Source organism: Athene cunicularia (genome assembly GCF_003259725.1).
Source record: "Athene cunicularia isolate RWA chromosome 15 unlocalized genomic scaffold, athCun1 chr15_part1, whole genome shotgun sequence".
Classification (NCBI taxonomy): domain Eukaryota; kingdom Metazoa; phylum Chordata; class Aves; order Strigiformes; family Strigidae; genus Athene; species Athene cunicularia.
The window spans coordinates 9,299,001-9,316,311 of NW_020799121.1; the positions used below are offsets into that span (position 1 = coordinate 9,299,001).

Genomic DNA, 17,311 nt, shown 5'->3' on the forward strand with positions numbered 1-17,311 from the left:
CAAGGGCTGCCCTAGGGTCTTGCCCAGGTTGTACCAACACAATGTTTTAACCACATTGAATCAAAGAATCAGTTGAAGTTCAGCTTCTCAGAACTGTCCCCAATGATGCTGCCGCTGCAGCACGGGGCAGCTCTGAAGGGAAAAGGAATCGACTCTCCCTGCGCCTGAGTCAGCGTGAACGACAAGCGAGCAGAGCCCGGCCCTTCCAGGCAGGACCGCTCTCAGGGGACGAACACATGGTGGCCAGTTCCCTGTGGTGGGAAAGGCAGGGGCAGGAAACTGAAGTTATAAATAGGGCTGAGAAAAAAAAAAAACCAAACCAACAATTCCAGCTCACGGTAAAATAAGATTTTGAAATAGGGTTTTTTCTTACAAAAACACTTGAGTCCAGTAACGTATGGGGTGATGCTGCGTCACACAGGGGCCGGCGGGCAGGGCTCTCCCACGGGATGCTCATGGCCAACAATAACACACAGCCCAGCAAGCAGAGTTTTTGGAAATGTTTGGTGGAATTATGGTATTTGCCTCCTGGAAGTTTATACCTCTCTTGCTGAAATTTCTGTAAGAAGGGAAGGACTGGGCTAATTAACTCAAGGCTTCTCTCACGTCCCAGATGCAGAGCTTAGCTCTTCATCCTAGAGTGTTTGGATTCAGACAGAGCAGGGACTGCAATGACCTCTTTTGCACCTGAAGTAGGACCGATGCTCACAGTATCCTCATTGTACTTTTTGCCATGTTTAGTGACTTTTTGCATAGCTACGTGGGCGAGAGAAGACTAAGCCATGTGCCATTCTGTTCAAGTAACAAACTGCAATGAGTACAAACATGGCCAGAACATATTTAATTAAAAATACCCAAATCTTATCACTATATTCACACTTCATCTTTAAGTACCTCTATTGTTCAGCCACAATCTTCCTGACTCTTGATTAAAGAAACCGTAGAGCTTAAAGTAACACATAACTATTAGGTCTCATAAAACCAGCCCCAGGAGCCCACACTCTGTCCTCACCCTTGCACACAACCCTCAGACACCCCCGCTCCAGCCTGCTTTGCACTGGAGTGCCAAGTAACAGACAGGTCCAACGGCCTGATCTTGCAAATACTGAAACACGGACAAAATTTAAGCATCCAACTGGATGGGAAGGGGTCTGTGATCAGCTCATGACAGTTTCTAACTGTTGCAGGAGGAGAGCATGGCCAGGTAATCAGGACAGATGAACCTGCTGTTACAGCTCCCACCCAGAAACCCAGGAACTTTTCCAAATTCAGAGGCTTCAGGTGTAGTTTTAGGCGGTGAAGCTTTTCTGTCCCAAGGTACACCCTCTGTGAAAAGGGGGTAATGGCACTTTTTCACCTGTAAATCACAGCTGGTAGAACAAACCACATTAAATACCTCGCTTAGGTACTCTACTAACTGGAATTCTAAAGTACTGAAAACAGGGCACTAACAATTTCAAATCAATTTTATTTTCTTAAATCGGTGATGTACAATTTAAAGCCAAAAAAAGGTCACACAAAACACAAATAAAAAATGTTGACAAAGTATCAAGCATTACCTTATAAAGAACATCATCATACGCTCTCACAAACCTGAAGATACATGTTTATTAGACTGAGGTTTCTTGAAATCTATTAAAGACACTAGACACAAACGCTGCAACAGTAACAAAGCCGTGACATTAGCGGGTGGACTACACTAGCAACTTCAACAATGGTTGGGGGGTTGGTTTTGGGGGGATTTTTTTTTTTTTTTGGATACCATATTGTCTACAAAGCAATAAATACTCTTCACCAAAAAAGTTGGTTTCACGCTACATGCAGTTAGATAAAAAAAGAAAGTCACCAAAGTGATGGCAAAATAAATCACCTGTCCGATTTTTCTTTTTTTTTTTTCCCCCCGCATTTTTGGGGTTATTTTTATGTGGGTGTTTTGTGTTTTTTTTGTTGTGTGTTTTGTTTTTTTTTTTTTAAATTCAAGCACAGTGGCTAAGTTTCAAGTATTGAGAGAAAACATATATATACACGTTTGTGTTTGTGTGTGTAACTATATACATACACACACACACACCTCCTTGTATGTATATACACAAACACATACATATATATTGGTTGCAGGTCTGTAAACCACAATTTTTTGGAGCAATATATACTTGTGTACATTGAATGTGGACAATTTTGATACATTCAAGTAATGACGTACAGCTGGAAGGTTAGTGCTGAGCTTGCCACACACACGGATCGTTACACCTGCGGCCGACGCGGCTCCCGGGCTGTGCCTCTCCCTGGCAGGAGGCTGTTGGGGTGCGCTCGGGGCTGCCGGGGGGTGCGGGGTGCGTATTGCAGCGTCAGTCCTGGCTTAGTGCGTTCATGCTGCCTCCAGGTGCACCACTCCCACCCGCAGCACAGCCCTCTGCAGAACTGGTAGAAGCCTTTCGGAAGCAGTCTGAGTCTCCTCGGCATTTCTGTCCACAGGCTGGGGGGATTGGTTGGTCGTTTTTATCTTTTCTTTTGTTATTTTTTCTTTTTTTCCCCAGGCACAAGCACAAACGGCCACAGAAGCAGCAGGCTATGAACATACGATTTAACAGTGGCCCAATGCTGAAGCATTTGTGAAAGTTACGCTTAGAACTTCCCTGGTCGGGGTGACTGGAAATATTTTCAAATTTCTTTATTGGCATTTCTGCCCTGTGATCAGCCATGTTGCCAAAGATGATGCCAGCTCCAAAGTCAATTAAGTTGCTCCTGAAACCCTTGTAAAGTATCACACTGAACGTGCCAATATTGAGAGAAAAAAAGCGATGAGGACTTAACCACCATGTGCAAAGTATTTTTAGATCCCCAAAAACAAAGCCTGAGGTTTCGAGTTGCTTTCAAAGATACTTTTCTGCCCAGCGCTAACAAAATACTGCCACGACTCTGATAAATTAAGACACACACACACGCAGACAGACGGAAAGGCAGCCAGCTATCCTCTCACGCACATGCTCACAGCATCCGAAGCCTCAACCAGAACTCGAGCCACTCGCACCTCCGCAGTCTCATTTGGCTACAGAGTCTCCTTAAAAGAAATGCTGAACATAAAACTGAACACTACAGGATTTCTTTATAAAAAAAAAAAAAAGAAGCAGCAAATAAAACTTCTTAAAAAACACATTTCCAATTGTAAGTGTGTAGGATCTTAACGCCTGTTCTTGAGCTCTTAAAAAGCACGGAGCTTTATGTTGACTGTCCTTAAAAGAACATTTAAATAAAAAAACAAAACAAAACAAAACAAATCTTGGTACTGCCAGACTGCAAGTCAGCTTTGCCTGGTGTGGAGGAGGAACAGCACAGACTCAGCAGTGCTTTTTGCCTCACACTCACACGATACAGTACAGTTAAATACGTACAGTTACACACAAACCATACATATATATATATATATCAATATGTATTCACCCTTAGGAATACATATTAATATATGCACACACGTAGTGCAATAAAACAACCAGGAAGCAAGGAAAGGAATAAAAAGAACAGCATTCCTAACAGTCGTGATGTTCCTGGGTTGTTGTGTGATGCAAAGTCAACTCCTCAAAGTTCCCATAGTGTGTAAAGTGCTCCTTTGATTCACAAAGCTAGTGTTTTCAGTTGGGGGGTGGGGTGGGGGCTCCAGGAAAGGGGTTATCGAGCCAACAGCTGAAAGCAGGACAGTGCTAGTGCTTCCTCCCGGTGGATATGTACTGACAGACCGAGCTGAACAGCCAGGAGTCTTGCATGTTGATCCCGCTGAGCCTGGGGACCAAGGGAGGAACGGATTCATTTTGGCATCTTACAAACATAGGAGCATTAGGCTTTCTGTCGTCCTCCTGTTTCCTGCCCCGTCTCCTTCCCTGTGTCGTTCACCCATCCAGGCAGAGGCAGTCCACACGGCAGCCACGGGAGATGCCAACTCCCTCAGCAGCAGCACGTCCTCGCTCGGTAAGTCTGTAGAGGTGGGAGTTACTTCGGCAGTGCTCAGGCAAAAGGGAGCTGACTGTCCTCTCTGCCATTCAGTAAGCACTCCAAGGCATAAGCAGATATGAGAAGGGACGAAGGAGATAAAGGAGGGGAGCCTTGGGGTGCCAGGAAGCTTGAAGATGCCTGGCTCTCAGCTGGGATAGGGGAAAGTACACAAACTGGCCTTGATATCCGAATGACACCCTACAACATTAACTGAAGCCAGCAGTTTCAGCACATCCATTGCCTGCAATGGACACAGCACTGGAACACCCTGTTCTTAAGCAAGAGGGATAGGCAGCAGTCTTATCCTTCAAAGTGCTGGGAAGAAGCACACTTGTATCCTTCATCCCCTCTGCCAAGGAGAGAAACGTTTTCACATCGGCTACGTCTTCACCCAGGCCTTTGGGCAGGGAAGTATTTGTGCTTGCTGCAGTCACACATCCCCACAAAGGAATCCGAGTCTGTGGAACAACTTCCCAAATTGTCAAAATACAAACCATTGAGCAGTTCATCCGCCAGGTCTCCTACTGCCAAAATCGTTTCCCATCACAGCAGCAGGCCGTTGGAAACAAAGTGATCAGCTGGGGAGAGGTGCGTGAAGAAGAACACCACCACCGAAATCAGGCACAGAACCCCAACAGCAGAGCTGAGAGCCTGCGCTCGATGCACAGTTTACCTGGGAGAGAAAAATCAAACAACACAAGAAATTAACTTCGCATTTTCCTGACAATATAAAGACTAGCAAATCATGCTGGAGACTGAAAAAATAAGAAAGGTAAAACTTCAGCATAGCTAAACAGTCCTTCGAGAATCATTACCAGGTACTGATTTAGACTAGGTGAGGACCTGACCACAAACACCATTTTGGGAAGGGACAGGTCGAAGGGTTGAATAATTAGAAATCCAACAACGAAAGCTGGGAGGCAGCAGTTCTGACAGAGGTATCAAGATGTTTTACTGAACCAGCATCTGCTGGGAACAATTTATTCACTTTTAGTTATTGGAGCAGCTTTTGCCAGCAGGCAAGATGACTCAAGGTCTCCAATGCCATTTGTCATGGCTTACAACTGAGAGACTGAGCCCAGCCCAGCAGCCAGTGCCAGATTCTCATTGTCTGAGCCCAAGACTCTCTCAAAAGCTAAATGTTTGGTAGAATTCATTCCTCTCACAGTAACACTTGCTGTATTTATAGCTTCATCATTTTACTTTTCAGAAATAAGTAATCATATACCTGAGATGGAAAATGAAATGCATACCCACTACAGCCTACCAGAGAACAGCTCAATCAGGAAGCTGGAACATACAGTAAAACAGGGAATACCAGGATAACAACTGGAAAAAGAAATCTATTAGCTGCATTAAGTGTATCTCTGGACAAAAGATGTGATTTAGGTCTGGTAAGAAATGGTACCATAGAAACTATTTAGTACTCCCTGTTCACTTACCCCTCCAGTAAAAAAACACACCACCTGCCAATCTCTCCTTGCTCCCCTTCAGTGAACCTCATGTCAACTGTGAAAGTTGGTGATAATTAACTGACTGATTGCCTGTGAGCCAGAAATCTCTTCTCTCATTACCTATCCGAGAGCTCTGCCTGCACGGACGACTGGAGCAGCCTGGCAGCACTCTGGATGCCGGCCCAAGACAGGCATTTGGTAGCCAGTGGAGGGGAGAGACACGGTTTGCCAGCTGCAGCCTTTCCCTTCAGCCATCCTGACGCCGTCAGGGGCTGGTTTAGCTCCAAGGCTAAGCCAAGCTGCTCTAACAGATGATGGCTATTCCCCATCCCCTCTGCCTGCCTCCCGTAGAGAGAGATGACAGAGGTGATTAAACCCCAGCCGTACGGGCAGGGAAAGTGCGCTCAGAGCAAGTGAGGTCAGTCCTCCTCAGTCCACATGTGTTAGCTGTGGAGCCTGCAGCAGCAGAGAGTAGCCCCCCTCCCAACAAAGGGAGAGCACGAGAGGTGACAGCTCGGAGCAGCAGAAGGGTCCATCTGTCCCTGGGAGAGGAAGCCAAACGATAGCAAGTAGGTAAGAGTTCAGCTTTCACTGCTACAGCACGCACTTGCTGATGAGAAAAATATTGGTCTGCTGCCTTCTCAGCCAGGCCTGGGGCTGGGGAACCAGAGACGTGCTGGAAGGAGCCCTGGCTGTGCTGATCAGCCATCTCTGCCCAACAGCCACTGCTGTTCCACATTCCCAAGTGTTCTGCGCAGTCAGAGGGATGGTTCCGGCTGGAGACCAAACCCAGGCCCCTGCTGTTGCCAAACCACTTCCTTCAGCAAGTTCTTTCACACATCAAAAGCTCCAACAAAGCCCTGGCAATTGCTCTGCATGGGAAGCTCTCAAAATATGGCTCAGAACAAGGACCTGCATTTCTAACAGTCTTCCCATTGGGAAAGCAGGAGGCCAGGCTCCTATAACAAGCCAAGAGATCTCTGCTATGTCCACCAAGATGTAGCCAAATGAAAGAAGGATCCTGGGTACTGAAATTTCTGATCCATGAAGCTAGAAAAACACATGTTATAGTGGGAGGAAAAAAAAAAAAAGGCACCGAACACTCACATTTATTGATGTTTTCTATGTCCCCCTGTTCAGTGATGATGTTCAGGAGCCCCTCCATCAGCAGCAGAGCCTTGTGGTACCTCTGTGCACAGTCCTCTCTGTGGTGGAACATCTCATCCAGGGCTGCAGACTGTACCTGCAGGCAACAACCCCGTGCCAAGAGGTTACTCTCAGACCAGACCCAGCTTTCTCAGCATGGACCCTCAGCTGCATGAACACCTCCCTCGCCCAACATCCAGAGGCTGCACACAGCATCGTGAGTAAAGCCACCAGCAGGAACCATTCATGCCCGACACTCGCCCTGTGCCAACCCCTTCCCAGGCACAGTATGGTTATTACCATTTGCACAGCATAGCTAAAGATGAGCTTCTCTGCGGTGATGCTGTTGATCCGATCCATGAGTTTCTGTTTATCCAGGAAGAACCTCTGGAGTCTCATGTTGAGGCAGTGGCAGGATGATACACTGGACTTATAAAGCTCATTCAGCTTCTTCACAACTAGAGTAAAGGAAAGAAATGCTTTTGACGCTACTTCCAGTTCTCCCTGTGCCTCCCAATCTCCACGCACAGGACTCCACATGAGTAACTTCATGACAACGAGGTTATATTAAAGCCAAAAGACTGGCTGGAAAGCACCTGCTGCACCCACAAGGTCTTTTTCCTTTCCTCTGTCACCTTCACCAGTTATAAGCCTGCGCATGGCAACACCTACACATATGCCTAGTTCACCTGAGGCCGGGTCTATTTTTGTTTCCTTCAGCTGCCACAAGGCAGAGAGCAGCTTGCACCATGCAAGATGTCTCACGCACCACAGAAGCAACAGACATGTCAGATACAGAGCTTCTGCTACTTGACGGGTGACGACGTGCCATGAAGAAGTACGTGACTTGCATGTGGTAGCTGTTGGAGCCGAGTGTGGATGAGCAGCACCGACTAAGCACGGGAATCTGTCTTGTCCCAGAAAAAAAAGGCACTGATGCCTGTGGAAGGCCACCTCCTTTCCTTTACCATGGCAGCTCATACAGGAAGGTTATGGAACAGAGAATCAGGAATCAAATATGATTCTGAGGGACTAAATAACAACCCAAACCAGCAAGCAATACCACAGGCATGAGTCTCCCTAGCTGTATGGCATGATCTACACAAAGTACTGAATAAGAACTTCCACCAACATCTGATAAGCATTAACTGCAACATGCACATGTGAAAATCCTCAAACTGCATGATTTGCTCCTGGGGGAGGCAAAAAAACCCATACCATGAACAGCCTCTCTCTGCTACAATGTAGAGGGGCAATCTTACACGACAGCCAGGCCTTGTGACTAAATCTAGTCTTACCAGGCAGAGATAAGAGTGGAGACCCAGAGAAGAGACTGCTTCCAGGAAGAAAGGCTGCTGTCAACTCTTCAGCCAAGAAAAGGACTGAGGCATAAAAACATAACCCTGTCAAGGTCAGACTGTCAGATCACCCTTCTTCAGAAGGAACCTGAGATGGAGCGAGAACCCCAAAGCTCATGGGTCATATCAGGAGGGCAAAATGAAAAACTCCAAGAGAAGAGAGTCAAGGGACACTAATTAAATACCAACACACAAGTACTGCAATATCCTCCTCCATGGAATTCAATCAGCCCAAATTATCATGAAAAAGATGTTGGTGGATAGGGACCCTGCCTGGCACAAACTGTCCAAGGACACTCCAGGACAGTGTCCTGTTGTGCTTCCCGGCTTTTTCCATATACATGGGACACAAGTACAGTGAAAACTCTCTTGTCCTCTCTGTGCCCTGAAAAACCTCAAGGGAGCAGTATTTTGTGGAGAGAGAAACAAGAAAAGAAAGCCTTGCCCAGTTCCCACACACTGAAAGACAAATTACACTATGAATCTAGAAGTTGCAATCTGCCCTGAAAAGGAGCAATTTATTTAGTTAATGACAACTTTCCTGTTAGCCTGAACTCGTGGAAGATGTGTAGCTAAACCTGTGTATCTTGCTCCACACTGCCTGCTACAATTTACATGTATTCATTGTATTTAAATTCTAGGTTTTTTACACCCATCCCATGGCAGCATGAATAATTTCAAAGACTAAGCTCTTGAGGAGGGTGGCTGGTGGGTCAAGTACTTCAAAAAGCTCCCTTGGTAATATTACAATGGTAGTTTTAAAATTATTTTTTTCTAGTCACTGAATCCCAGCCAGCTCACATCACAAACCAGACAGTCAGATGCAAATGTAACGCTGTAACACTAGCAAAGAAGTGACTCTGGCATTAGTAGTATTTTACTTCCTGTGTTTCTGTTTCACTTGAAAAATCATCACTGCCAAGACAGGTGTCCATTTGCCAAGTAAGCACTTCCTAGGACGTGCACCATGTAATTAAGTTGAGCTTACGTCAAGTACAAATAAGCATCTGAGATACAGATGTACAAGGAATCAGATAAGATACATTCCCCTCTCATTAATCAGAAGATTCTCACAGGGGCAGGAGCGAGAGCTTTGAGACATAGGGTCGGTGTGAAGAGAGGACCATTCTCCTCAGTGTCAACAAAAAAAGACCTGTCTGTGCAAGGGGACAGTAAGAAATAAGCCCCTTGGCATACCAGTGGGGGTTTACACATACTCATACCCTCTTAACACCTCCATTCCAGGAGAGTCCTTTGTGCTGTGTGCCCAGCAGCCCCTTACCTTGCTTGACGGTGGAGGAGAGGCACAGCTTGCCGGCTTTGATCTGCTCTATGGCCATCTGCAGCCCCGAGGACAGAAGCTCTGCTACTTTCAAGTACAGCACGAGCTGCTCTGCATAGCTGCAAAGAAAGCACATGGCAATGCGGAGAGGTCAAGGGCACAGTGGTGCCTGTCCCGAAGGACTTCTGGTACCTCTGTGCGGGGTGGGAGGGAGTGACAGAAGCCCTGGGAGCTGGGCAGCTATCTCCTCGGTCCTTACCTCCACTCCCGGCTGAGGAGGCTGATCTGGTCGGCCACCACGCTCTCCTGGAGCTGGTACTCAGATGTCACCGAACTGCTCATCTCCGTGGAGTTGCCTTTAAGGGCGGCGATTTCCATCACGTAGTGGACAAAGGCCAGCGTGAAGCGGAGGCTGCGCAGGATGTCAGTGTGCTCTTGCTGTTGAAGGGATGCCAAGGTGGAGGTCACAGAGGGAAAGCTGGTGTGCCAGGGAGGGCTGCTCACCTAGAGCTGTGCCAGAGACTCATCCCAAGCTTACACAAATCCCAACCCCCCCTACACCTCTGCTTTAGGCAGCGACAGCCAAACTCAGCCCTGAGCCTGCACACCACACCTGTTCCTACTCCACAGTAACAGCAAGCGACAGCCCCAGGCCAGAAATTTCCAGGCAGCTCCCTGGAAAAGCTGGCGAGATATGCTCCAAAATTACATGCCCCCTTCCCAAGGAGGATCCCAGCTCTGTGGGACTCTCAAAATTCAGCCAGGAAGAGAGAGAAACCATCTGCACCATGGGCCTAGCTCTGGTCCCACCACAGCAATGCTGGTGCAAAACTGTGGATTTTATGAGAGCGACAACCTCCTAAGGCACAGCAAACTGCAAACACAGTGTGTTCTACTCTACAGCCCAGCCCTCACTTAGCCCTCTAGTCTTTATATCCTCCCAGTTCAGTGCAGTGAGCCCTGGGTGAGGTCGTCTGGAGGGACAGCAAGGACAACCTTTTATCTGCAACTCCTTGCTACTTAGTGAGTGGCATACACACTAAGTGCTATGTTCATTTCAAAGCAGTTTTTCCTCTGCTATTACGGATCAAAGGGGATTATAATTTCTGGGAAGCTGCGTTGCTTAACTCACTGAAAACATTTTTGGGAAGTTAGTATTTGTGGAAAAATGGAATGTTTGTGGGTCCTAGAAAATGAATTGCTGCCTGGATCAGATCCAACTCCATTGTTTGTACTCTCTCTGTAGAGAAGTGGCTAACCTGCTTGATTCAGTGGTTTAGTTCTCTCAAAGGGGGCTGGTAAGGATGTTTCCTACATGAATTTATAAAAAAAAATTGCTCAAGTTCTGCAAGCTTTTGTTTTTCATTCCCTGGCTCGGGCACTTGGCTGCTAAGGTAGCTTTGACTATCTAAAATGTGAATCTCTCCTCCCACTGTCTTGCTACCTGGACAGTCCAGTAAGGTAAGGAAGTGTTATCTCCACCTTCCTCTACTTTAAAAGCAGAGGAGGAACTTGGAGATTAAATAATTGCCAAGTCATATGTTTGTGGCAGAGCAGGAGACTGCTGAGATCTTGTAGGTCTCAGCCTGGTATCTCTAAGCAATGCACAGTCTTTCCTCTCTGCTTGTACAGTCAGCTTCTATTAATTACCCTGGCATTCCTGGACTCATTTGGCATCACAAGAGTCTTTCCTTCTGCAGCCATCTCTGTACTGTGTTTTTCAAGCACTGCAAAAGAAACTAAAACCTAGCCTTCAATTTGCCTTGTCTGCACCTAAAGAAACTTTTACAAAAGATGGAAGAACCATCTATCTGAATGCAACAGCTTTGCTCAAGATAAACAAGGGTGCTTAAACAGCAAGATTTCAGCACCCTGAAAGTATTGGCAGAAATCAGAAAGTCTGCCAGGTTTGTGTTCTGGCCAACTCCACAGAGCACAAAGGGATCTTGAAACATGCTGTAAAGGTTTTGTGACATGCAAATGGATTACTGTGCTCAGCAGAACTGATGACAGAGCCTAAATGATTTACTACAGATGTAGAAGCTGAGCTCAGTGCCATTAACAAGATCAAGCTGTTACTTCCTTAGGACACTTCTCTTCAGACCAGTGTCCAAAGTCGTGGCAGCTGGCAAGGTCCCACACTTCTGGGACCTAACACAGGTAGGATGCTCAGTTACAACTCACTACTATTGTGATCGCATCAATGCTGAAAGTCCTGGCCCTGTGGCTCTGCAGGTAATGAAGCAAACGAATGCAATTTAATGCATAATTGACAAAAACAATTGAGCTAAATAACACCTGAAGTATAAGAGCTAACTCACATCCTTAAAACAATGTATGCATATCTCTGCGGGTATCTAGGCATTTTTAGCAACACCAGCAAAATTCAGATACAAAGAGCTTTCCTCAGTCCCAGACTGCCCAAGGAGGCATCACGAAGAGAGCTGAAACCGTGACTGAACCTGCCTCCCACCTCTACTGCAAACGGGCAGCCTGACCTACATTTCAAATATATCTCAGCTACAAAAGCATTTGCTCTGCTTCAGCCTGTCTTCAGCCTGCAGAGCAGGGAAGCCTGGCAGCCCTTCAGCTCGCCAATCTGGTTCAGCTGTTCTGGTGCAGAACACGGTGTCCCCCCACCCCCACCAGTAGCACAAGCATCAGGTTTATGTTTTTTCAGATCCTTTCAGCAGAGGCTGTATCACTGCCTGACTCCCCCAGCACGTGCAGCAGGCAGTCATTTGATACACTAAGCTACTCACACTCTGAAATCAGCTATTACTAAAGTTGAGCATTTTAAAAGGGAAAAGGCCCTCAGCACCCAGGTCTTCTTCAGAAACCATTAATATAGAATGCATCAGATAACGGATGTTTCCAAGCTGCAATTTCAGCTTTGGAATTGGTGAATTTTAACCCTGGTCATGGGTTGTCTCATGGATGAAACAGCTTGGTCGCAGGCTCAATAGTCACCGTGCTAAACATGCCCTGGGCTTTGAGCACTGCACTGGTCTCGCCCTCTTGAAACCAGTTTGCTCCATCTTTGGAAGCAACCCCTTGGCTCTAAACATGGAGTCATCTGACCTCTTATTCCCCCGTCCTTTGAGTCTAACAGATCCCTGGATATACCCACCTCCATGAGCGTCTCTTCAGGCAGCTCTGGTGCCTCAAACGTAACAGCACCTTCCAGGTTGGCGGTGATCGGATCAGCAAAAGCATATCGGAGACTTGAGGGGCCTTCCACAGCATCCCCACCAGCTCCCACTGCCAAGTGCCTGCCGCTGAATGACCCTCCAGAACTGAGAGAGCTGGAAGACCCTACTGAGAAGAATAGGCAAAGGAATTACTGAAGATATTAACAGAAGGCCAAGTACTCCTTGCCCAGAGGGGACAATCCTGTAGGATCCAGGATCCCAGATCTGATAGGAGCCAGCAACAGGCACTTCAGAGGAAGAAGCAAGGACTCTTGACGCAGAATAACCACTCCCCAACATAAGCTCCTTAGCAACTCAGGTAGACCAGTCTACAAGCTCAAGCAGATTTAATGCACTTTCCAGAATGTCTGTCCTTTATGATGACTCTTTTTAACTTCTTGTCCAAACCCTTTCTGAATCCTGCAGCAATATTTTGGGCTGATTTTTATCGTACACCACCCACAGCCAAATTCCCTATCGTGGATCAGCATGGTTTGAACTCTGGTTCCTCAGGTTTTACCCTACCACTGAATGAGCACGTCTGATAAGTGAGGTTTTTATCATGGTTTTAAAACATCAACCACTTACATGCAAACGAGGAGAGCTTTCCATTACATGCCCTGCACTTCTGCTTCACCCTCTTTACCAAAAAGAGGCTGGGCAGAGTGACTTCAGATGAGTCAAGACCCTAACCTCAGGATTCAGGAGACCCTGTAAGTATGGTGTGTCAGACAATTCCATCACCATCATCTTTTTCCCCTTCTTGATCACTGAATCTTGCGGTGCCAAGACCACATTGCATATATCAAATGGACACTTCAAAAGGAGTTTCTGTCTCAGGGTATTTGTAATGGATTCACCACTTTCAGAGGGCTTCATATCCCCTGACACACTGCACAGAGGGATATATTTTGTCTGATGGGTGGATGCCAACACCAGCTACAGTACTCTGCTAATTCTACCAAAACGATATTCTTCACTGTCACTGATCCTTTGGAGGGAGATGTTTCTCTTCTACCCATTATTTTAATTTGCTGCCCTACCCTGCCTTCAAAAGGTTCAGCAATATAATAATGCACAACTGATCTGCAGAGAGGCACAGTCTCCTCTCCTCCCAAAGCTCTCTCCCTGTTGGCAGCTATGCTTCAAAGCTAAGTGCATCATCAAAAGATTGGCAGAGTATTTCCAGATCTTTCAGAGAGAGGAAAGGAACAACAATATCACATTCTGGATAGCCTGTAATTCCAAGAGGCTGTTTGCAGAAATTGTTATGATGACTCATGAAAAGGCTCTGCCTCTATATCTCTCAAGTGATCTTACTCATGTCTTGTCCAAGCACTTGGGATGCAGTTTCAGCTTGCAAAGCTTCCCCTTTTCACCATTAACTTTGTGCACTACCTATAACATAAGGAGTTACTGCACAGACCTAATAAACAAAGCTTGTCAAGCAGCGTTGCTTTGACCGCCTTGACCTAACGCGATGTATTGTGTTGTAGGTTCACTGTTCAACAGCTTTCTCTTTCAGGCATCCATCTGAGTTCTTGACTGTTTGGCAGACCCTTAGCATCCAAATATCAGGCCACTAAAAACTGGTGCTTGGATCTGCTTCCAAATTGCTATTATCCCCGCAAAAGCAATACAGGAAGCCTGAATTCTCTATTCATGACATTTCAGTAGTAGCTAGAAGCTGTAGCCAGGATAGTAACCCCATTGTGCTACAAGCCCATCAGACACTTTGTAAAAGTCTCTGCCCTATAGAGCCTACAAATAGACGCGACAGAGGATTATGACCACAGCTTTCCAGACAATCAAGGATGTGAGAGGTTTTAGTTATGATGGAAATGCAATCTATACCCAGGGACTGAGCCCATGTGTCCCCCTCTGCCAGTCAAGCAGCTTATTCATGGTTACATCCAAACCTTCCCTGAAGTAATTAAGAACAACAGTCGACTACATTCAGATGAGGAATAGCCAAGACAAGAACTCAAACAAGCCAAAAATGCAAATAAAAAGTGTCCAAATATTTTCTTCAACTGAACATAGACTCCAGCTCCCAGACACACTATCCCAAAAGGGCCTATTACCATAGCCTTGGCTGTTGGCTGATGAGGCCAGAGCACTGGCGTCCTAGAAGTATCTGTCAAGCAGGAGTGTTATTTCCTCATTTCCTACTTAAGCAGTTCAGAGCATAAGTAACACCACCAATAATTTTGCGTACGGAGCCATCCTGGCCCTTTCCTAATGGTACTTGTGCACCAAAACTGCTGGGCATGGATGGTCACATTCACCTTTTATGGCTCATCCAGAACCCAAGGGAAAACAATCAGAACACAACTCAATCTTTACGTGTTGACCTATCAGCAACAGCAGGTCTATGAACAGCTGCAGCATTATTCCTGAAGCAGACAGCAATTAAATAAAAGAAGATTTTGCCTGTCTCTTCCAGTACTGGAAAACCACTCTCTGGCATTAATCCTTGTGCCAGTGCAAACATTATCAGCAATAATTGGGGTCGGCAGGAGCCAGCACAAGAACCTCAAAGGCATTTAGATCAGCTGAGCTCTACGGACTGTGCTCTGAGCAGCCCTCTGCCACCACCGGTGTTCAGCAACAAGGAATTCAACACATTGCTCTGCCCTCAGGCATTCCCACTGGAACAGGCAGGTAGGTATCAGCCCTTTACCTGAAAACATCCTGGTCCTCGTGGTCTGTGGGGGGGTTGTTCCACTGGGAGGGGATCCAACAGTAAAAATCACTGGGGATGGGCTGACAGAGCCCCCAGCCCGGGCACCAGAGTGCAGGGTCCCTCCGTAAGCACCTGAGGGAGCTGGGGAGACAGTTGAAAGGTGCAGACTGGCATTACAGGAAAGTTACTCAGAGCATGGTGTGCCTCACCCAGCGGTTTTATGTTCCTGCAGACTCTCTTGGGAGACAGTGGTTACCAGCACAGGCCAGTGCTGCCTTTGGAGGCATCCCCCGAGAACAGACCGGGCCAGGCTGGCACAGACTACAGGACACGAGCCTGGGTGGCGTCACGCGTTGCTGCAGCTGTTCTCCCCTCCTCGCTTCCCAGCCTGCAAGCCCAGGAAGACCCACCCTTGCAGAGCCATTCATATTCCAGCCGCCTGGCACAAAGTCCCCACTTCCACATTATCACATTCAGAAGGGGCCAAAAGAGGAAGCCCTGCCTACAAAAATCACACCACTAGCCAGCAATTACACAGCACGCATAGCCCACAGACCTTCGAGCGCTCCACAAAAGAAAGCAAACACTGTTACACTCCTCACACACGGCAGTCACTTCCTTTGCCAAAAGCCGTCAGAAAAGCAGCCTCCCATTTGTAGAAGGCACGTAAGAAACTTTTCACCCCAGCCCAGGACATCCTGCCAGATCTGCCTGGCCTCCCCACCTACCTGCGATTTCCATTGGCTTCTCATTGTTCAGGCTGTCGTTGCTGCCAGCTTCTGAGATCTGTGCCCCAAAGGCTGCCTTCAGAAGCAGGTCAGTGAGCCTGCCTGTGCTCAGAGATCTAAAAAGAGGACATACAACATGATGCAAGAAAGTCAACAGGTGCAATTTTTTTTCCAGCTAACTGCCACTCCCGTTTGTGTCATTCCTGGTCTACAACCACTTAACACTACACAGCAGTCTGGAGCTGAAATAACCACTCTTCCTCCTCCAATAGAGCATCTGAAGCACCTCCTGCTACTTGTAAAAAGCATACAATTACTGTGACTAACTGCAGTAACGCGAGTACTGACTACAGCATTATTACAACACAATTTTTCTTTGATGGAAGATACAGAAATTAGTATCAGAGGACTCTTCTAGATCACTGGAGGAAGCTGCAGTCTGCAGAGAGGCATATAAGAAAAAAAAACACTAACACTTGAGTGACTTTGTATCCTGCAGTTCTCATGGCTTTCAAACAGATCTCTGGTCTGAAGACCTGTGCCCACAGTTCTGTGGATGAGGAACACCCATAACACCCTCTCAACCACGACAGGCACAAGCTCCACAAAGAGCAAGGTATGCATCTGCATAACTGCAGAGAGTCTGGTCTAATAACAAAATCCTGCATCCCCACTTGATGAAACTCTGGACACTTAAACACAGCACGAAGCTGCAGACAGTCTTTCATTTTATAAAATCTAGGCCATGGCCTGCCCCTGTAGAGGAAGACTTTCAAAATCTGTACCACATCTGTTTGCAGATCAAGGATGCTGGCAGATAACTACTGAATGTTTACAGATGCTACATTACAACTTCAGTGTTAGCTGGAGTTTGAAATTTGCCCCATCTATTCTGTATCAAAGGGGAAAGCACCACTGTATAACGCAGACCATAGCTCACCTGCCCTTGATCTCTTCCACAGGCCTCAATCCCAAGCCAGTTTGCTGGCAGTGGAAATGACCCATCTCCTTCAGATCTGGCAAGGTCTTGTTCCGTGTCGGAGTCATCATGACCCCCTGATGGGCCAAGAGGGTGAGGAGATTCTGGGAGCTTGGGGTTTTGGGAAACTCAAATGGGGACACAGCCTAAGAACAGAAAAAACAGAGATTTGTCTTTAAAACACAGGAAGAAGGTTCCCCTTGCCCTTCCATTTCTTTATCAAAATTAAATTGTATGCTTAACAACCTCCCTGAAATAGAGAGGTAGAAATTCCACCCCATGCAGTTACTTGTGCCCAATCCCGGAAAGACTAAATTGAAAGGACAACTCTGCTGAAAACTTGTAGCAGCCTAATGTAAGCAGAGAAAATGCTGTCACAGTGCCAGCTTCACATGAGACACCAGTGCTGTCACCTGCTTAACCGTCTGCTGTCTCTGCTGGGGATTCCTACGGACACACTCTTGTGTCAGAAGCCGAGCTGCTGTGTGTGCAAACCAGCT

At 46.8% G+C, this 17,311-nt stretch overlaps 1 protein-coding gene across 4 annotated transcripts in view; it reads right to left on the bottom strand.

The window, feature by feature from the left end:
- Positions 1-1,723: 1,723 nt before the first annotated feature.
- The window catches only part of ULK1 (unc-51 like autophagy activating kinase 1), an 83,410-nt gene continuing 67,822 nt past the window's right edge, over positions 1,724-17,311 (bottom strand). The window contains exons 20-28 of one of the 4 annotated variants that reach the window (XM_026859648.1): positions 16,773-16,957; positions 15,833-15,948; positions 15,102-15,245; positions 12,358-12,542; positions 9,487-9,665; positions 9,228-9,346; positions 6,888-7,045; positions 6,549-6,684; positions 1,724-4,660 (exon numbers count right to left, since the gene is read on the bottom strand). In XM_026859648.1, coding sequence (XP_026715449.1) covers positions 4,605-4,660; positions 6,549-6,684; positions 6,888-7,045; positions 9,228-9,346; positions 9,487-9,665; positions 12,358-12,542; positions 15,102-15,245; positions 15,833-15,948; positions 16,773-16,957 — 1,278 coding nt within the window. In that variant the 3' untranslated portion in view covers positions 1,724-4,604. Of the gene's footprint in view, positions 4,661-6,548; positions 6,685-6,887; positions 7,046-9,227; positions 9,347-9,486; positions 9,666-12,357; positions 12,546-15,101; positions 15,246-15,832; positions 15,949-16,772; positions 16,958-17,311 lie in introns of all 4 variants that reach the window. The other 3 variants (XM_026859646.1, XM_026859650.1, XM_026859649.1) reach the window with 3 other exon arrangements.